The following is a 22,056-nucleotide window of genomic DNA, read 5'->3' on the forward strand; positions in this document are numbered from 1 at the left end:
TACATATTACATAGTATTCCTTTAAGAACAATGTGAGGTTAATTTTGATTTTATCTTTATTCTTTTTTAAATGTACAACCAATAATTTTTTGCAACCAAATTTAGCAAAATTTGTGAAGAGCGTACAGCATGATGTGCACATGGGTGTGGTGGGATGGTTGTACTTGAAGGAGAAACACAGGGGAAAATGACTGATAGCTATGTTAAAAGAAATCACATTCAAGCAAGCAACTAATGAATTACTGCAGCATTTTACATCATCATCATCATCATCATTTTCTTCTCCGCTTCTCCATTTCAGGGTCGCGGTGGCATTTTACAGCATAGCATATGTATATTCACAGATCCATCCTGCTTTGTAAGAGCAGGGTATATCATTCCATGTCATCAGTGGGTCAGAAGTCTCGGCAAAAGCAACACAGTCCTCATCTCCATGTGCATCATTGGGTTCACCAGTTTTCCAGAACCTTGAATTAATAACAAAATATCACATAGATGTATTTACATATTTTTCTTGGTTTGAACATATGTATGCACAGATTTGTGACATTTTTTACATTTTGAAAATGAAAGTAAATAAATGCATATTCTCTGTGATTCTCATATGAACTTTTCAGTCAACAACTGCACATTACACCTCAACCACACATTGCAGCAGCATGACCCTCAGCTACTTGGTCTATCACAGTTATGAGTAGCTTTCAAGGACTGCTCATAACTGACAGCTAGCTTGAAAGCAGACGTTTCCATACTTTACATTTCTTTTTCCTTCTGCTTTCTTGAATTATGTTTTACTGTCCATGAGACCAAACCACACATACACAGGATGGATGTGCTGGAGATACAGGTTTAAGAGTGGTTTGGATGTATGTGACAGAAAATTTCTAATTGTACAATTGTTCATTTTAGCTCTTACCAGACTTTCCTCTGTAATAGCAGTCAGAGCCAGCCCTGACCAAATTGGAGCCCTATGCAAGATTGTGGCTGGTGCCCCCTGGCTGCCTCATTCATTCATAAATCGGTGTAGGTACACATTCACAGAAGTGGCATCACTCCATGTGTTTGGGTCTTTTTCTTTTTGCTAGTAGCTGTTTATTAAATTGGCAAACAAACTTTATCTAGCTAGTAACTTTAGTCCAATCATCAGATGCCACTATAAAACAGGCAAGAAATGGGTAGATTTGACAAATTCTGACTTCATGTAAAATTATTTTTAGTTTAAAATAACAATTACTGGAACAGCTGTAATAGTAATTGTTTAAATTATTATAAAAGAAATATATATATATATAATATATATAGCAAGAAAAAATCTACTTAAGTAGTAGATACTTCACTGTGTCTCGCGTTATGTACAAAACAAAAACTGCAAAATCACACTGATTCTGGCAGCACATAATAAAATAAAATAATCAGAATGTAAAATATGAAATTCACAATAAAATACTACAGTAGGTTTAAATTAAATACACTCAGACTTAATCTCTGTGAATATTATTTTACATAATAAAAATGATGACATTTTCTGCCATCACAGCTTTTCAAATAAATGCCAAGCACAGGTAAAAAATTCCACTCACAAAGCTTTAACAGCTAATGTCCTCGGTTCACCAGAAATTAAAAAGTGTAATTAAAAGAACGTTTGGTCAGTGACAACATCGGAGGTATAGCCTTTTTGCTTTTTTGTCATTTGGTGATGTCTGGATAAAGATATATTTCGCAGAAATGTGCACACTGACAAATGCAAAATATTTCATTGATACAACAGCTGAATATCTGGCGTCAAATAAAAGTCTACATAAATATTTACAAGTAAAGCATTTCTATGATGCTATGGCAGTCCTTAGGGGTTGGTTGGGGAAGAAATGTTGAAAGTACATTCCTGACTCGTACCGTACTGCAGTTCTACCGTTATTTATTTATTTATATATTTATTTATGGAAGTAACACCAAAAAGTTGAAAAAATATTTCTAGCATCACAATTTTAGCCTTTAATAGCCTAATTCTTTTCTACTACTGGGGTTCGTACCCATAGGAGAAACACATATTAAACAAACTTGCTAAAACACCAAGGATGAGGTTTTTTTTTTTTTTTTTTCAGTTTAAATAAAATGTTGATTCAATTCTGGAATTTTTTGGGATAAATTATATATTTTCATCCTGTATGTTTTGAAATTTTAAAGTTTTATATTTTTCAGCTGAAGATTTTATGTTTTCAGACTCAGATTCAGAACTGGATAAGCGGTTACAGATAATGAATGAATGTAGTATTTTTCAAAGTTCAATCTCAAGATCTTTTAGGTTTACTTTTCTTTTTAGGTATGAACACTGACTAGAAGCTGTGTATTGCACTGTTTTGTTCTTTCTAGGTATCAGCACTGCTCTTGTTCTGGCTGTGTCTGAGCTAAAGGGGATTTTGGACTCAAAGCTATTTGTACTAGCTAGGATACACATTCTGTCTGAACATGAAGCATTTTTGTAAGCCACTGTGAATGAGTGTCAGGAAAATCTGTAAATGTCATGTGACAAGATTTGGGGGGGAAATAACACAGCTACTCACTTATTGGTCAGTAGTGACCCATCCACCCACTTCCACTCGCCTTCTTTTTCTGCATCAGTTAAACCAAGCCAGACATATAGATTTAGTTTTTTAATGAACTCCTAGAACAGAAAAGATAGCAATTAGAAAGAGCTCAGAGTTCTCTCTCTCTCTATCTCTCTCTCTCTCTCTCTCTCTCTCTCTCTCTCTCTTACCTGTTCCTCTTTGCTGTTTATGATCAGTAAATCTGCTCCTTTAGCTTTGCAAACATTTCTGGCTTCACTCCATGTTTTGGAGTCATCAGAGATGTAGTAATAGCTACTTCCAAGTGACTTTATTCCTTGTAGGTAAGAAATAAAGCTGGTGATCAGCAAGTGAACAAACACAAACTGCTAAATACACTGCCACATGTCTGTAACATCTGCTGTCAATTCTAACGACCGAAAAAGAAGTGAATGACTATAATGTTTCAAGTCTTTGGTCATATTTATGAATGAGAATAAATCGATGCCAGAACAAAATGAAAAGAATTATTTCTTTTATAAAGGACCTAAATACATTTTACTTGGATGAAATTATTACTCTCATTACTATCTCATAAATATAGACGCATTCTACAGGTTTTTCTTCATTAATACACCTAGTGGCACAACAGACTGATTCATTAATGATTGTGAGTGTCAGTTGCACTAAATGTAAGAATAAAACAATTATAAAACAAAAAAAGTATATTATTTTAGAGGGTGAATCTGTTTTTTTACTCACCGAATCGTTGTAATAGATCCGTATTGGTGGATTTATTTGCATTTAGAGCTTTATTTATCTGCTCTTTCTCCTTAGTCAGGTCCTGATAGCTGCTCTTCAGCTGATCCCTTTCCTTGATCACGACCTGATTGCTGTTCTTTAGCTGATCTCTTTCTGTAGTCAGATTTTTGATGCTGGATAAGAGGGTTTCTCTCTCTGCTCGGGACATACCATCTTTCTCTTCTTTTATATTATTGTCTGCATTAAGAAAACATTACCATTGCTTAAATTAGCTGTTACAAAAGACATTATGGTTTCTATATTTGCAATCAGAAATATGGACAATGTATTGAACTATTTCTATTATTTTTTTTCTATTTGAAATGAGAAATTTGTGTTTCAGAAATATTTACACTTCACGTAAAGCACTATGTTGGTGATCAGCAGGAGAACACACAGCAGTCCGAAAGACACTGCAGCCAGTCTGGAACATCCGATTCTTGTTCTAACAACTGAAAATAAGTTCTAAATATTCATTCCCCAAATCTTGGAAAGCAATTAATACATTTTTTGAAGGTAATTTTGGACCAATTTTATGGGCCTGTACATCAAGAAATTTCACCACAATGTAAATAGCAGCAGTTTTCAAATCATGTCAACAAAGAGAAAAGAAACAGTGGCGAGAATAAAAGGTTTAATTTCTGTTGTGTTTATATACATTACCTCTGTTCTGTGTTGCTGTTGTCTTTCTCCCTGTGCTGTTTACCGGCACTCCTAAATCATCTACATTTTCATAAATAGTTAAAGTATTCTCCACTTGCTCTCTTCCGTCCATCTCACTCAGTTTAACTCTGTGTGCAGTTTATAGATTCCCTTCGACACAATCTTTCTGATATATTTTGTGTTCAGAGCTTGGTACACACTAAGTTGTTGCTTTTAGAATTTTAGTACAAAATAAGCGTGAGAAAGGAAGTGTTTTTACTTCAGTGTTTGTGGGTTGAAGTAGCATGTGTGTCCATGTTTCATGATAACATCTCTGGCATCTCTCAATTCATAGCATTTACAGTTTGTGGCAATTTTGTTAGTCACAAACAAATTTCTGTTGCAAAGACTGATTTTCTTTATCCTTTATATTAAGCTGCTTACAGGAAAATGTTACAAAATGCTGTAACTTGATTATTCTGTAAATATGTTATTCATATTTTGCACCTCTAACTTTTTTGGAGTGTGTTGTATGTGTAAAATTTCAAATGTGTTCATAATTACTAAATAGACATTATGTGATCCACAAATTGATTCTCATGGATTGCACAAAACAAAAATTGTGTTTCCAAAATATTGATTGCTACTTTGCTTGCTAAAGTGCTCCACGAAACAATGTGTGTTCCTACTAAACACATTTACTGTTATTTCGGAAAAATGATTGATTTTAAGAACTGATAATGATATATCAATGATGAGAATGGTAAGGAGGAAATAACTATGCACAAGTGTCTTTAGCACATCAGCTTTTGGCTGATTGTTTTTTTAAGCTGGGCCTGTGTTGTCTCCTTTCTGTTTGTGATGGTGCTGTCAGTGTTCGAGCTTGTTTCCTCAGGCTTTCTTGTGATTTTCTGAACTCTAAACTTTCATAAATGTCCCCACTTTCCCTCTGTTAATTCCACTCAGGTCAGTGCTACCCACTTTTTCATATTAGCCATTCTCCTGTATATCTCCTCTAATCTAATTTCAGCACTAACCTACTACACAGTGAAAGGAGAATGGTTTGCTCTGAAGTTTCAGCCAGTTATTAAAATATCTGCTGTTGTCAGGAAATAATCACAGAAGAAACACACTTGGCATATTTTGGTGTGGCTTTTGTGGCTTTAGGGTATTTACAAGCAACACTAGTTCTCCACAATGCAGTGTTAGTAAAATATCATTCAAATGTTACAAATGAATTTTTACAAAAATATTATAGCAATTTTTACACCTGAATACAATAAGCATAATGTATACACATATTCTCTAGGTTTCATATACATATAAAAACTATATAAAAATATACCTGCTACATTTAAAAGAAAAAATCCATGAACCAGAAAATAGGAAAATATCTATACAAACCATTTCACAATTTCCATTTTTTTAAAGTGAAGCAGTTCATAGAACTGAACATACTCAACACTATTTGATCATCGGTAACCATTCATTCATTCATTATCTGTAACCGCTTATCCAATTCAGGGTCGCGGTGGGTCCAGAGCCTACCTGGAATCATTGGGCCCAAGGCGGGATTACATACTGGAGGGGGTCCTTCACAGGGCAACACAGACACACACACATTCACTCACACCTATGGACATTTTGGAGTCACCAATCCACCTACTAACGTGTGTTTTTGGACTGTGGGAGGAAACCTACACAGACACGGGGAGAACACACCAACTCCTCACAGACAGTCACCTGGAGCAGGAATCGAACCCACAACCTCCAGGCCCCTGGAGCTGTGTGACTGCGACACTCCCTTCTGCGCCACCGTGCCGCCTCATCAGTAACCAAATAAACAAAATTATTGTAATTTTAAGACCATTATATGCCACTTACATGAAGATATTATTATAGCATAATAATGCATTTACACACTTTTAAAGGGCAATGAACTTAGTTAAAGAACTTAGCAGGAACTTAGTTATTAAGAGTATTCATACAAAAATGTAATATTAATATAAATATCAAAAAGCACAAATATACTAAATAAACCAAAATATAAATAAGAAAAGCCAACAAATGATCTGCATTATGTCTGCCAGACAGCTTTATCTTCATATCTTGATTGCAGTTCCTGTTTTAAGTGCTTGCTGTCATTTTCACTTTCATAAATAATCACCATCTTCTTCACTTGCCCTCCTCTGTCCATTGCACTCAGCTCAAAATTGGCCACATCTTAAATTCCCTATGATTTACTGCACTAGTACCACTTATTCACACTGAGCTGCTGTCACTTCTGAAGCTTTATTAAGACACAACAATAATGATACTGACCCTGATGACGTGTTTGTGGTCTAAAGTAATATAGGGATGTCATGGACTCACCTCTGGCCTCATTTGTTTCTTAGTTATGTTTTGGTTTTCCTCCAGGTCACTGTCCTACTTCTTTGCATGCCTATTCTTAAAATGTCTTGTTTTTTGATACGTCTTCTGGAACTCCAGTAGCTGACAAAAGCTTACATTTCTTTAATCAGATCTTAGAATTTCTAATGGTCTTTAATTTACTTTAATTTTAGGGAATAAAATATAGTCTGTCTCCTCATCTAATGTGAGAATTAATTAATTCCTTTATATATTATATGTAACCACTTATCCATTTCAGGGTCATGGTGGGTTTGGAGCCTACCCAGAATCACTGGTTCTGGCAGAAACAACCACTCACTCATTAATACCCATGGACTTTGATTTTTAATGATTTGCTCATTCTTACTTCAGTAAAAATTCATAATTTTAACACACTATATGTGTATGACAGTGATGACACCAGTAAGGAGGAAAGAGGCATGCACATGTTAATTTTATTTGTGTTTTAGATATCCAGCCATATATTAATCTTTGAAAGTGGTGGCTGGCACAAGCAGAGCATGTAGACACATGAGAATAAGAAAAAAAATAATGTTCATGGCATATAGGACCCAGAGTACTGACATAAGACATAGTGCAGTGAGGATAAGAAGCATGCAGCACAGTGAATAGTCAATAAAACATAGCAGCATATATGTGTGTGTGTGTGTCACCCTGTGGGGAACTGGGTGTGTTTCTGCCTTGCGCCCAGTGGTTCTGGGTGGGCTCTGTAACCACAGCAAACCTAAACTGGATAATGGTTATAGACAATGAATGAATGAATGAATGAATGAATGGATGAATTGCAATAGCAGAAAAACACACACTTGCTCGTACAAACCACACCTGTTAAGGCTAAAATGGGGAAGTGAATTCGAATATAATTTTTGAGCAGGAGCTCAGGTTGGCTTTGGTGGGTGGGTCCAGACCCTACCCAGTCTCTCTGTGCAATGCAGGCAATCCACACACATTCACTCACACCTATGGACTATGGAAAAGTGCTCTATAAATAAAGTTGAGTTGAGACTTGTTTGAGTAACCAATCCACCTACCAAGGTGGGTGTTTTGAACCATGGGAAGAAACCCACATGGACACGGGGAGAACACACCTACACAGAGCTGGGCTTGAACCCACAACCACAGGACAATGGAGCTGTGTGACAGCAATACTACCTGTTGTGCCACTGTGCCGCCCCACCTTACCTCAGTTCAGGCCCAGGGCTTGAAGCACTGTTTCTGGATTCTATTTATATATTGTTCTTTGCATTTGTGAGTTTTAACTTGTGATTGTGGATGCACAGACAAACTGTGCTTGAACACAGTGGTTTATAATTCAGTGCTTTTTTAATTCAGTGTTTTTTTTTTTTAATTAAGGTATGGCAACACAATGACTTTATGAAGAAAAACACATCTTAGAATAAAAAATTCTTTTGAAGTTTCATTCCTCAGAGTTCACCAAGTAATTACATTATTCATTCATTCATTCATTCAACCTCTTATCCAGTTCAGGGTCGCGGTGGGTCCGGAGCCCACCTGGAATCACTGGGCACGAGGAGGGAACACACCTTGGAGGGGGACTAGTTCTTCACAATTAGCACACAAAAGTGTTCATAGGTGTGAGTGTATGTTGCTTTCTGAAGATTTGTCACCCCCTCCAGTGTGTGTTCCTGCCTTGCGCCCAATGATTCCAGGTAGGCTCCAGACCCACTGAAACCCTGAAATTGATGAATGCATGAATACTCCACTGCTAACTTAAGTAAATCAGCCACTACCTGTTTTGGCTGAGTGCTGGGCAAACCATTGAACCCTGTTTATGCTCTGAACCAATGGTTAAGATTAAAAGTAAATCTCATGCTGGTTTGGTTACATGCTAGTTTGGCTGCTTGGCTGAGTAGTTCAACAATTGTTGGGTATTTGCATTGCAGAGTGCAAGTTGTCTTTATAAGTGTGATGGAGAAATAAGTGTGAGATACTTTGGTTTTGAGTTCCTGTCGCTCAGAGGCCTGTGACCACAAGGACTGAGCAGTCACTGACTCTTGCATTTTAGTCGTCAAAGCTTCAGAAGTGAAGACCTGAAGAAGCAAACAGGACAGTTTAAAAAGAGATACAACTGTTCTCTTGAACAACTTTTATTCTAGCATTTTCATTCAAAGTCCTTTCAGTTATTTAATGTACAGTAGCAGATTAACATTTATGTCTTTACATTAAATCTCTGAGAAGTAGAATAACCACACCTCTACCTGCTTTAAATAATCAATTTCACATCACAAAAAACATTCAACTCCTCTCCCCAATCCCCAAATATTCTATATAATGTACTGCTAATCATGATTACATAGTTTTATCATTTCTTTAAACATGCAGCTCGTCATTCTTACCTCAGAAAGGTAAGACAAAACAATTTATGAAATTGCTAGTTATTAATATTTTTTTCTATCCAGTGCAACTTGCATGAGACAAAGAATCAACTTCTTTTAGACCTTATAGCTTTTACCCCTACAGACGATGCAGTTAGTGTATATAAGAAGAATACTTGGAAAAAGCTACTGAATGCACATTTGAAAGGACTGAAAATAAACCTCGTACATTACTGGAGCAGTTTAGCAGACAGCAGCATGTATTCACAGATCCATTTACATGTTGTAAAGCAGCTTATGTCATTCCATGTCTTAAGTGTGTAAGCCCCGTCAAAGGAAAAAGCACAGTCTTCCTCTTCATTTTCAGCATTGGGTTCACCATTCATCCAGAACCTAGAATCTAGAACCTAGAGACATCATGTATCACAGAGGTGTATGTACATGTGCTGGTTTGTTTGTATGTACATATGTGTGCACAGTTTTTAGACTATAGGTGGAAAAATGGCATTTGTTCAAATAATTATTTTTGTTGATTTGCTAAGTGAAAATAAATGCTCATCCTCTACAGAAAATGGAACATTAAGATACAGTTTACAGTTTATTTGTATATGTGTTTATATTTTATGTCCTTTTGTACACTGCAGATTACTTTCTTTAACCAACTCTCCCTTAACTCAGTTCTGACTGGGGGGATCAGTTACATTTAGGTTGAAACTGGACATTTCCTTTCTTCCTTCACGCTTCTCTGGGCGTGGTCCATTCATTCATTATCTGTAACTGCTTACCCAGTTCAGGGTCGTGGTGGGTCCAGGAAAACATACAGGGGGGCTCCAGTCTTTCACAGGGCAACACACACACACTCACACCTACAGACACTTTTATTTTTTTGAGTCACCATTCCACCAACCCACGCAGATAGGGGAGAACACACCAAACTCCTTACAGACAGTCACCCGGAGCGGGAATCAAACCCAACTACCGGCTGCGCCACCGTGCCGCTCTATCATCTATCATCTCTAAGGCAGTTTTTCCTTGCCACTGTCACCTCTGGCTTGCTCACATGGGAGCTATATGTTCCATGTTAAAACTTCTGGAAGATTCAGAAATGTTTGGGGGATACTAACCTACGATATTTTTATGACCTTTATTAAAGTGACCTACTGCTACTGAAGGTGGCAGTGTAGACTCACAGATGCAGTGTCTCTCAAAAGCAGAGTGTGTCTCATTCCATGCCTTCAGTGCTTTCACTAAAGAAGTGAACACAGCACAATCCTCCACTCCATTATCATCAGCTTTACTGATGATAACTGTTTTAATTCTGCAACAAAGTCTATGGGATTCAACAAGCTATCCCTCAGTCCCAAGCCTGCTTCTGTGAATAACTGAACTACACTTCTGCATTCTCCCAGCTCCCATATCCATCTTTTAGGTCTAGCTCCTCTAGAGAACAATAAAGTACAGTCATATTTTAGTAGTGTGTCTATACAACAAAGTTTCCTTTTTTAACAGTTTCTTGTTTTGAAATGATAAGAAAAAAGTATAATGCTGGCTGTTTCACTTGCCTAGTCATTATTCTGTATTATCATTCAAGTTTCTGCAAGTGGACAAGATACTCTCACTTTATAAAGCCTCCTTTTTACATTTATATCTGAATTGAAAAAAGGCATGATACATTTTTGTCTGAACTCGTACCAACCTCAATTCAAATAATGGACTAAAAGTGAATCTGAGAGATACAGTGGGTAATAAATGGACTTTGACATGTAATGAAATTCTAAAATTTACAAAAAACATATACAGTCACCTCGCATTTTGCGTAAGTTTATAATCCATGAATTACAGCTATAGGTTATTAAGAAAAAAAAAAGCTTAATGACAAAATGAAACATTTCAGAAATCAGCATCAGCTTGGTCTAAATGTGGCTTCAATATAAGTTTTAATTTTTAAATGTTTGTTTTCAAATTGTTTCTTATGTCACAAATCCAAGAGTGTGTGTGTGAGAGAGATTATTTATTTATTTATTCATCCAACACAAGTTACAAAATTAATTTTCTCTTTGTCATTTATTGTTTTTGTCTGAAAAATACAATAAATAATATTCATATGTAACATTAACTACCACTTTGCTGTAATTGTTTATGGGAAAGTTAGATTTTAAGTTATGCAAAACTTGCATTATACAGCATTTTAAATAATAATATTTATATAAACTAATAAAAAGAGAAATAACTGTATTTCATGATCTACACCAGGATTTTTGTAAATACCTCAGCTGTCATGCTGCTGTGATTGTTTTACTTTAATCAACTGTTGTGAATTAACTCATGACTGCATACAGGAATAAAAGTTAAGAATGTATGCACAGCAGAGGCAATATTTGAGAGACATCTTCTCAGGGCTGGAGCACATCTGAAATGAGTATTTCAGTCTGATTAAATCAACCTTTCAGATTATTTACTAAAATAATAGACATTGTGTCCTCTGGGCAGTCCAGATTGTTACAATCAATTAAAAGCTAGGGTAATGGTGTAGGGGTGCAGTTGTGCACATGTCATGAATAAATGTTTATCTGTGAAGGCACCACATACAAATTAGATTCACATTTTTGGCCAAAGTTCTGATTTCAAGATGTCTATTTAAAGAATGGGATGTCAGTTCTTGTTTAATCATGACATTGGAAAACTACATTCTGTACACTGTCTGAAATAGTGTCACTGTGGTGGTACATTTTGCTGTCACTGTGGTGGTACCCCCAAAGGTACATTCTAGTACCTTCAGTTAGGGAACTTAACTGCACCATATTCTATAAAAATTATAGATTTTAATGTTGTGTTGACTTTATATGACGAATTTCATCTGCAGGACGGATTTTCTTTTGTTTGACACATTTCTATTATGAACAATTACAAATATTCAACCCTCCTTCTGGTGAAGAGATTGTAATGTACCTTTAGGGAACACAACTGGACTTTAACACCACTGTTTTACCTTTTTAAAGGTACATTTACACTGTTTTTATTTCAATGACAATACTGTACCTCTACTGTACTATTTTTTTTCTGAGAGTGTAAAAATTACAGTAGCATGGTTGTCTGACGTAAGAGTGTGGGTGCTAAACTAGCCTGTCTCCCAATGACAACTGTGGTGCATTATAATGAAAAAGACCCTTTATTGTGGTGCATTCATTCATTCAATCATTCTGTAACCGCTTATCCAGTTCAGGGTCGTGGTGGGTCCGGAGCCTACCTGAAATCATTGGGCGCAAGGCAGGAATACACCCTGGAGGGGGGCCAATCCTTCACAAGGCTATTGTGCAGCTGATTTTTAAATTATAATATTTCACATTCACAATAGATTAATTGTATTGTAATATAGATAAAATCTGCATATATTTAAAAGAAAAAAAAGATTATCCTGGTTCCTGCCCCAGATTATCAGTATTGATGTATGATGATTGTAGCATTTATTTATTTATTTTTATTTTTTTGAAATGATATTCTTAGAAACAACATATTTTTTGTTTGAGGCTGAAATATTGACCGTAATTAGAGCAGTATGTTGGTGATCAGCAGAGGAACACAGCAGTCCTACAAACACTGCAGCCAGTCTGAAACCTCTGCTTCCCATTCTAACCACTGATAAAGAGGAGCGATGCCCCTTTTCCTCTAAGAGTAATCCACCAATCTGTAAAATTTGTAACAGTCTAAAAGTCTGTAAAAGTTTAACTGACTGCAGGCAATGTTTTCCCAAATGTAGATCTTAAAGGGTTTTATTTCACATTAAACAACAACATACTCTTTTAAAAGTCTGAATATAAATTATAATGTTTCCATTCACAAAGTTTAAGTTTTTAGTTATACATTCATTCATTCATTCATTCATTCAGTGTCTGTAAGCGCTTATCCAGCTCAGGGGCGAGGTGGGTCCAGAGACTACCTGGAATCATACGGTGACTACGGGCACTTTTGAGTCTCCAGTCCACTTCCAATATGTGTTTTTAGACTGTGGAAGGAAACTGAAGCAGGATTCACCCAGAGCAGGATTCAAGCCCCAAACCCTTGATCCCTGGAGCTGTGTGACTGTGCCCTACATTTAGTTTTGATTCATATTTAACAATGAAAAATATATATGCTACAGAAAAAAACTCATGTGAAAAGAGAGCATGTTAATCAAAGCAAGTTTATTTTCAACCACAAAGCAGAAGCAGAAATATCAAAACCATAAAATTGAATTTAACCGAAATGGCAAATCTGTAGATGCTTATCAAAATGTTTCCTTCTTTAACCCAATTTGCTACAATAACGATTTCAAATTTAACTGTGATGTGATGATATTGATTCATTACAGTAACGTTGAGGTCAGGTTCTGATGTTAGAAGATGAGTTCTGGATCACAACATTCAACTCTATCCATCCCAAAGTTACTGGATCACACTCCTTCACTTAAAGCAGTTCCACTGCTTCACCACATTGTACTGGTGGGCATTACTCCACTCCAGCTGACACTAGGCACTGATCGTAAGTGCATGTGTGGCTCCTACAGAGCACTGGATTTCTATAGAGATTATAAAAGTTGTGCGTGTACAACTGATTGTCTGTGTCCACAAATGGTGCACCTTAAAACTGTTGAATTATAAGGCCCATCTACTACTTTTGCATATAGAATTTAAGTTTATTTAATATTCATTTTTTAATATTTCAGATTAAATCTTTATAAATCCATAATGTCTTTACAAAAAATACTAAAAATGCATTTTAATTGAACCTTAATACATTAAATATTTTCTTAATTGAACATTTTATTCTAGATGAACTTTCACAGTGTTGAATGACACCTATATAGGCCACACAGCTACTACTTGATGGACTTTATAGATGTTTACATAGGCTTATGTCAGTTGTCATATAATAATTATGTTGTGCCATACAACTTGTTGAAAATGACCAACAGATGTGTTATAATATCCATGTTATATTTACCTTGTGTTAGGTTGTGTTCACATTGTCCATTTTTCCCCTTTTGCCAATGGAATATGTTGCTTTAAAATGATAGTGGTGATCAATTTGGAGTCAAAAGTAGCAAATGGTTTGAAGTTCTCTAGTTCGATGGTGGCTTTGTGGATTCACAGATAGAGAATGACAGTTGCAAGCAGTCCATATCATTCCAGGAGTTCAGTGCGGGAGGGGAGACCCAGAAAACAGCACAGTTCTCCCCATGATCAGCATTATTGGGTTCACCTGGCCTCCAGTATCTGAGATTAACAAACAGCACAGAGGTAGGAATCAGACATTTGACATTGTTTAATTTTATATTATTTGATTCACAGGCAACACATTACTTGAGGGGTCTGAATGTGGTTTGAGTAGAGTAGAGGCTAACACTGCTGCCTTTAATGCAGAAGATGTTTCAGTTCTAATCCCTGCTCAGTTAGGAACACCATGCTAAACCAAGTCCTACAGCAAGACTCCTAATGCTACATTTACATATGTCTGTAACATGATTAAGATTGTAACTAATGAATTCTAAATAAATTGGGATAAATGAAATGTCACTTATTTATTATTAAATAATTTTTTTCATAATTTAACACATAATGATGCCTAGTTAATTATTTAGTGATTGATTAAATGCCTAGCAGTAATGTACCAAACTGTTACTTAGCCCTCATTTTACTTCCTCTAACATAGTTAGTACACAATGATCGATGAAGTACTGTGTAAAGTGATAGTTTAGCTTGTATTTCTTAACTGTGTAATATGTTAGTGTGATATATATATATACATCTCATCATCATCATCTTTTCCGCTTGTCCATTTCACGGTACACACACACACACACACACACACACACACACACACACATACACACACACTGATGACTCTAATCCACCTATTTCTCTGCATAATTTCTTATCCTCATTTCACCCTGCTCTTCAGTTGTCAGGATGATTTGGGTGGTGAATCATTCAGAGTGCTGCAGTTTCACTGACGTAATGGTGGTGGTGTGTTTGTATGTTGTGCTGTTATAAGAAAATTAGACACAGCAGGGCTACTTGTGTTTTTAAAGCCCTCAGAAGCGCCTCTGGTCTGAGGATAGTGCACCAACACAAATTATTCAGCCAACAGTGTCCTACAAACCGTACATTAACAGAGTTATAGATGACATTTCAGATCATTTATGTTTTTGCGATTTCTCAAGTATATTTTTGCTCAAATTTTGCCTCCTTCTATTCATAGTAAATTAATCTAATCCACCTTGATTTAATTCATAAAAGTTTTGATCAGATTTAAACATCCTACAGATGAATTTATCCAGTGGTCAGTGCTGAACCATCCACCCATTTCCACTCTCCTTCTTTTTCTGCATCAGTTAAACCAATCCAGGTATTTATGCCTTGTTTGTTTATGAACTCCTGCAGGAAGACATAGTAGTATTAGAATTTTATCAGAATTCATGTATCTCTCTCTCTCTCTCTCTCTCTCTCTCTCTCTCTCTCTCTCTCTCTCATATGACCTGTTCCTCTTTGCTGTTTATGATCAGCAGATCTCCTCCTTTTTCTCTGCAGTCCTCTCTGGCCTTACTCCATGTTTTGGTCCATTCTAAAATGTAGTAATAGCTGGATCCATACTTCTTCGCTAAAAAAACAAGCCATGATTTAGTAGTGTAAAAATATACAGCAAAAAAAAAAAAAGAAATATATATATATATATCTTTTTGTTTTGTTTTGTTTTTTTGTCTTCTCACCAATCACAGTTTGATTCCTCAGCTGGCATTGTTCTTCTTTCTCCATTTTTAAGTTGATATCTGCATTAAGATAAAACACAGAGAAGGTGAAAACTTAATGCTTTTTCCAGAAACATATGCCCAGAAAATAGTATTCAGTCCCAGGAAATGCATAACATTAGTTCTCTTTAATTCACTTTTGCAGCAGTGCACAAGGACATTACTCCACTTATGTTTCCTTTGATGATGTATAACTGTTTCTTTAACGGTTTCATATTTGTATATTTCAAAACACTTACAGTACAGGCAGAGCACGATGTTGCTGATGACCAGGAGAAGACACAGCAGTCCAAAACATACAGCAAGTCCACAACATCTTCTTCTACTTGCTAAACAAACTACACAAATATATATTATATATTTTTTTTAATAATGAATAATTTTATTACTTAATTTGTGAAATCTGCTCATTGATTATACCTCTTGAAGCAGGAATATGTTGGTGTTAGAAGCACTTTTTGTTATATTTTTAAATACTCCTAAAAATGAATAAACCAAATTATCTGATAAAAATAGTTACTGACTGTAAAAATGCTCTACTTGTAGAATATAGCAGAACCTGCTTCTCTGTATTTGACACATCCGTGGCACACACAAACTCATACTACAGAGCAATTCTTAAAACACTCTAGAGACAGTGAACACACACACAGCCGGAGCAGCCGGCTGCAAACTGTCTCTGTGCCTGGGGAGTAGTCTGGGGGTTAGGTGCCTTGCACAATGGCACTTTACCGTGGATTAATTTTTTCCTGCCTCTCCTGAGAATTGAACTGGTGACATTCCAGTCTCTAGTCCATTTTTTAACGCCACGGCTGCCCCTTTAATAACAGTATACAGATGATTTCATTAATGAATTTAAAGGATATTGTAATGTTTAATAATCTTAGTCCTTGATGAGCAAGGATGGGTGAAATGTTTCCAACTTTCCAGTCAATGTCGGCTTCAATTAAAACATAGTTTTAAAAACAACAGAATGTTGACCAAAGTACTGTCCAATTAACATAAAAAACCAGAGAGAAAGATAAAAATGAAAATAAAATAAAAAAATAAATATCATACTAAAAGCCAAAGAATAAAATGAGGTAACACATTCTATGAAGCCCATATTTATAAGCCTTCATAAATGTGATTATAACTTTGTAACTTGGTAATAATGCTTTGCATTCATACTTATAATCTCCAATAATGTCTCTTATAATGAACTGTAATGAATTATTATGTAATTGTAACTTATGTAAGTGTCAATGTTAGTTATGGATATTGACCCGTGAATAATTATAAAGAACCTATAATACATACCAATACTTCTAAATGTTTACAATACCATAATTGAATGCTTCAGATTGTGACTGACATTTAAAGATATCTCATTATTTATACATTATGTCTAAAATTTGTATCAATTAATCACTTAAATGCAAACTAATTAAATAAAGACAGACATATTACTGCAGTTTAAAACATAATCTTTTTTTTTTTTTTTACATTTTTTTGGGGGGACAAAATACAGCAAGGAGAATTAGAGGTGTTTTACCGTCAAACAACAAAAATGAGAAATATGTATATATGTAGCTCTGTATTTGAAGGTCCAGGAAGCTATCATAGACATGCCCAGAATCATGTAAATTATTATTTTTTGAAAAATGTCAAATTGAAAGATAAACCTACATTGCTTGCTCATTGTCTAAGGCCACATATATGAGGGAAATTAATGGTGCGAGATGTGCATTTAAACATTAAAAAAACCAACATTTATAAACAACATTACAAAGCATTATTACCAGGTTACACGTTGTGCATATATTTACAAATACAAAAACAGGTTTCACCGAAGGTGTTAACCAATATGACTTAAGATGGGATTTGAAATCAATGTGGGTGCCATCCTAACTTGCAGCGGCAAATGATTCAATAGTTTAGTGGCTATAAGCACAATGTCCCCCTTCTAATATACAGTAAAGGATAAACTCTGACAGAACACTTCTGGCAGATAAATAAAATCTAAACCACTTCAGAGTGGTACCTTTAATGCCAAAATAGACATAAGGATGCTGTGACAGATGATGTCGAAAGCAGCAGTGAATTTTTAAAAACTGAAATCTAAATCTGTAGGACAGGCCAAAGATTTCAAATGATCCAATATTTAACTTAAGATATGAAGGTGGGTTAAAATGGATAAATATAAATATTACAGGTCTCAAAGGTAACATCAGTACAAACTGATTTGTGGGTGTTAAGAACAGCTCTGATTTTATTAAGAACCTTAGGATTTTGACCAGCATTTGAAACATTTTAATTTTGATAATCTTTTGCTATAAGTATATTAAAAAGACACCTGTACATTTCTGCAAAATATTCTCCTGCATTCTTGTCTAGCAAGTACTGACATTCAGGCAATGTTCAGCTTTAGGTTTGAAGTGCATAATTGTGACGGGACTAGGCAAGAGGGACCCTAAGTAGGTCTCCATATTTTTAAAAACAACAAAAAAAACTACACAGTAGTGTAAGGGTTAAAATATGACAGTGACAATCTGAAGCACTGGATTTAGAAACGAAATTTCAAATTTAAACAGTTACACTTTACCATAAAACAAGATCTAGTGTGTGCACAAGGTTTCTCTACCATCATTGGTAGGAACGGTCAAGGATTGTTACTTTACAATAAGTTATTTACTTTATAATAATATTAAACAAATCTTTCACCAGCAACAAATGGGACAAAAGATAAGAATATAAAAATCTCAGACAATTAAAATACAGTCATGGTTTGGTATAATTCCAGCCAAAGTCATTGATAAATCCATTATTATACTGAGGCGATCAATATATTGTGGAGAAAACCTTAGTGAACACTACTTTAGTTTAAGAACAATGTCTCTCTTTCATCATTGTGGCGTGTATTTAAATCTGATCATTAAATGAGCAAAGGCACATTTCACAGAACATTTTAATATTCATCCATGGTGTGTATCTGTGACCGCACTCAAAACTTATATGAGATTATCTAAATTAGAGAGTAACAGGTTATCAACCTGAAAAACAAATGTTGACTTTCATTTATATTATATTTTCAAATATATTAATATTTTACATAATTCCTATAATAACAAGAACACAAATAGAAAATAACAGAGTTTTTTTCCCAACATTTTTGTTTGTATCAGACCTAAGACCAGAAAGAAATATTCAAATGAAAACATTTGAACAGATAATGCCGTTCTTTACCTTGTTTCTGCCTTTTGCCTGGTAATTGTGGATGAGCTCTGCACCTTCCCTGATGCAGAACTGAATAAGTGTTCAGCAAACAGACAATCATTAGCATACAGACAATAGATACATAAATAAATTGATGGATGAACAAATGATTTTTTCACACGATGATCTGCGCGGATGTAGTATTTTTTTAACTTTACACTGATACAAACAAAATGTTTCTACTCCATTTAAAATGACAGTGAAAGATGCTTTAATTTAAAGAAGCTTAATGTGTCTTAATGTAACAAACCAGCGACCAAATCCCACCACTATGCATTTTTCTACCACTATACCACTGTAACCACTATAAAATTCATAAAGGAATTTTTAAATAAATGTGTGCTTGCCTTTACCTATCATATTTCTATCTGTCATCCTTGTGTCCCTGTTTGTGTCCCAGTGTGTACTGTTATATTCCGATCATTAATAATTGCCACCTCTGTCTGAAAGCAGTATATGAAGTAAAGGAACAACTGTTTTTTTTTTTTTTCCATAACGCTAAATGCTGAAACAAACAGGAAATGCAGAGGCTCACACCAGGGTGTTTGAAGGTTTTGTGGCTTTTTGTTTGATATACAGATTAAAAACTGCAATGTAGGAAAGTAACTTAAAGTAAGCGAAGCTTATGATGAATGTAGTGAAGGCTACAGATAATCTCTCATTTTATTTGTCAAGATTTTTATAGTTCTAGTCTTTTTTGATCTGTATAAAGTTGTAAAGGAATTTATGAGATAATTAATTTGGAATTATTTCACTTTTTTGTGATCACCCTTCACCCTTTTGTTGTTTTACTTTTGATTAATTCTTTTAAATTGAACTGAATTAAGGAGGCACGGTGGTGCAGCAGGTAGTGTTACAGTCACACAACTCCAGGGACCTGGAGGCTGTGGGTTCAAGTCCCACTCCGGGTGACTGTAAGGAGTTTGGTGTTTTCTGCGAGTGTTTTCTCCGGGTTCTCTGGTTTCCTCCCATGGTCCAAAAACACAGGTTGATAGGTGGATTGGCGACTCAAGTGTCTGTAGGTGTGAGTGAATGTATGAGTGTGTGTTGCTCTGTGAAGGACTACATGGTGTGTTCCTGCCTTGCACCCAATGATTCTAGGTAGTCTCTGGACCAACTGAATTAAAGAAAAAAAAATAAACAAAAAGAAAAGTCTGGGATGGTTATAGCTTGAAATTTCTAGCCCATTTGATTTATTTTAACCATAAGACCATGAATAACAAAATACACATCCTGATATGCTCATTACTTTAAAATGATATCATATCAATAACTCATGATTAAAAAATACACATTGTGTTGCCTCAGTAGCCTCAGTAGCCTCAGTAGTACATTCGGACCGTGATCATGTTGTTGGCTGAAGCGTCATCCAATGATGTTGGAGTTATTAACTGGAACTCGAGCAGGTAAGAATTCCTATAGACCTTAGAATTCATTGAGCTACTGTCTTCAGCACATACACCATGAATGAATTTAAGTGCAGCAATACATGGGCAGCCATACCAGGTCAAACAATGACACCTCACCACATTTCACAAGTCTAACTTCACTCAAGCCGTCACTCTGATAGCATGTTAATCTCGGTCTAATCTGTCCACAAGACTTTCTCCAGAAGCTCTTTTAAATATTCTTAAATGTCATCTTGGTGTTATGATTTTGTGGTTAATTAGTGGTTTGCACCTTGCTATACAGTCTCTGTGTTTCTGTTCATGAAGATTTCTGCAGAAAATAGTCTTTGAAAAATAGACACCTTCCACCTCAAGTCTGTTTTGATCTGTCTCCAAGACAATGGGGGACTTTACCATAGTAAATATTCTTCTGTAATTAGCAGTGAAGGTCTTTCTTGGCCTAGCAGTCCCTTTATGATTAATGAGCTCAGCAGTGCCATCTTTCTTCACAATAATATTCTAAACAGTTATTTCTGGTAATTCCAATGTTTTACCAATGACTCTAACAGTTTTATTCTTGTTTTCTAAACTCACAATAGCTCAATTGACCTTCATCTGAACATCTCTTGTCCTCATGTTGAACAATGGCAACTGCAGACTCCAAATTTCCTCCAGCCTTCAGGGAGCTTTTCCTTGCCGCTGTTGCCTTCAGCTTGCTTTCATGGGACTTTCTGATCCACATGATCTGATCTGATACTAAGTCTGTGAAGCTGCTTTGTGGCAACATCCATGTTAAAAGCTCAGTTCAGAGTGAGGAATTGTGTGTTCTCTCTGTGTCTGCATGGGTTTCCTCTGGGTGCTCTGGTTTCCTCCCACGATCCAAAAACACACGTCGGTAGATGGATTGGTGACTCAAAAGTGTCCATAGGTGTGAGTGTGTCACTGTGCAAAATGTCCTAAAACATTATGCTGTCCTAATATAAGGGGGTCTTTGTAAAAACAAATTGTTGTAATTTTAAATATGGCAAATATCTTTAAAGCTTAGAATGTGTATTTTAATCACTTTGTTGAGCAAAGGGGCATATGGAATAAAAATGTGCTTCTCTCCCACATTATGAAGAGCACTGTATATTTCTTGTAGACATTATTCTACTCTTCAGTATCTAAATGTCACAGATTTGGCTTAGTGAACGTGTTAGAACAGCAATATGACATATAACGGAAATCTAAATATATTTTTCAAATTACATATTTAATAATTATGAAAATCAATTATCCTGTTTATTTCCTCCTTTACAACAAATCATTTAAAGTGACATATTTTCATCAATGAGTTTTTTTTTGTTTTTAAAGTAAAATTAAAATGTACATAAAGTTTACCATAAGAATGTAACTAAGCTTATTCTAAAAAAACATTTAAATATAAAACTATAACATATAGTAATTGCAAAATATAATACAAAGTAAAACAGTTATACAACAAATGTGGACATGCTATTTGTTTGTACTATTTCTGTTGTCTCCAAATATTTATATTTTATTCTTATGTCACTGCATATTAAAATAGCTTAAACCCCTAAATTAATCTTGCTTCAATTTGTTTAATTCCATAAATGACTAATAAAAGGCTGCTTTAAACTTAAAAAATTGAAAACTGAATTTGACCAAATTAGTAATTATCCAGCTGAAGTTATATGAATATAACCCCCTAAAATACAGAAGAGAGACAAAAGGAATGACCAGTTAGAGTAATGCAAATAATACAATCATTTAAAAATTTAATTGTTTTTTTTTTTTCACTTTTTTGTGATGAATAAAATCATTATTTATTGAGCATTTTCTATATACAAAGCATCTCAACATGCTCTACATTTGAACTGAAAAACTGATAGAAA

At 35.2% G+C, this 22,056-nt stretch overlaps 2 protein-coding genes across 3 annotated transcripts; both read right to left on the reverse strand.

Annotated features, from left to right (window-relative positions):
• Positions 1–316: 316 nt before the first annotated feature.
• LOC136675807 (CD209 antigen-like protein E) lies at positions 317–3,513 on the reverse strand. The gene is made up of 4 exons (XM_066652570.1): positions 3,306–3,513; positions 2,756–2,880; positions 2,562–2,662; positions 317–467 (listed from the first exon to the last, which is right to left on the reverse strand). Exons 1-4 carry the CDS (start codon positions 3,511–3,513, stop codon positions 317–319), a joined length of 585 nt encoding a protein of 194 aa, XP_066508667.1.
• Positions 3,514–12,960: 9,447 nt separating this feature from the next.
• LOC136687484 (CD209 antigen-like protein E) lies at positions 12,961–19,208 on the reverse strand. Of its 2 annotated transcripts, XM_066661938.1 has the most exons (7): positions 19,127–19,208; positions 18,744–18,803; positions 15,758–15,856; positions 15,480–15,539; positions 15,249–15,370; positions 15,035–15,147; positions 12,961–13,986 (listed from the first exon to the last, which is right to left on the reverse strand). In XM_066661938.1, exons 1-6 carry the CDS (start codon positions 19,146–19,148, stop codon positions 15,043–15,045), a joined length of 468 nt encoding a protein of 155 aa, XP_066518035.1. In that variant the 5' UTR covers positions 19,149–19,208; the 3' UTR covers positions 12,961–13,986; positions 15,035–15,042. The 2 variants fall into 2 exon arrangements, with proteins under 2 accessions (XP_066518035.1, XP_066518036.1); XM_066661939.1 differs by lacking the exon at positions 18,744–18,803 and having other exon boundaries at positions 15,758–15,847; positions 19,127–19,187.
• Between the last annotated feature and the right edge of the window lie 2,848 nt (positions 19,209–22,056).

Source organism: Hoplias malabaricus, chromosome 2 (assembly GCF_029633855.1).
Source record: "Hoplias malabaricus isolate fHopMal1 chromosome 2, fHopMal1.hap1, whole genome shotgun sequence".
Classification (NCBI taxonomy): Eukaryota; Metazoa; Chordata; class Actinopteri; order Characiformes; family Erythrinidae; genus Hoplias; species Hoplias malabaricus.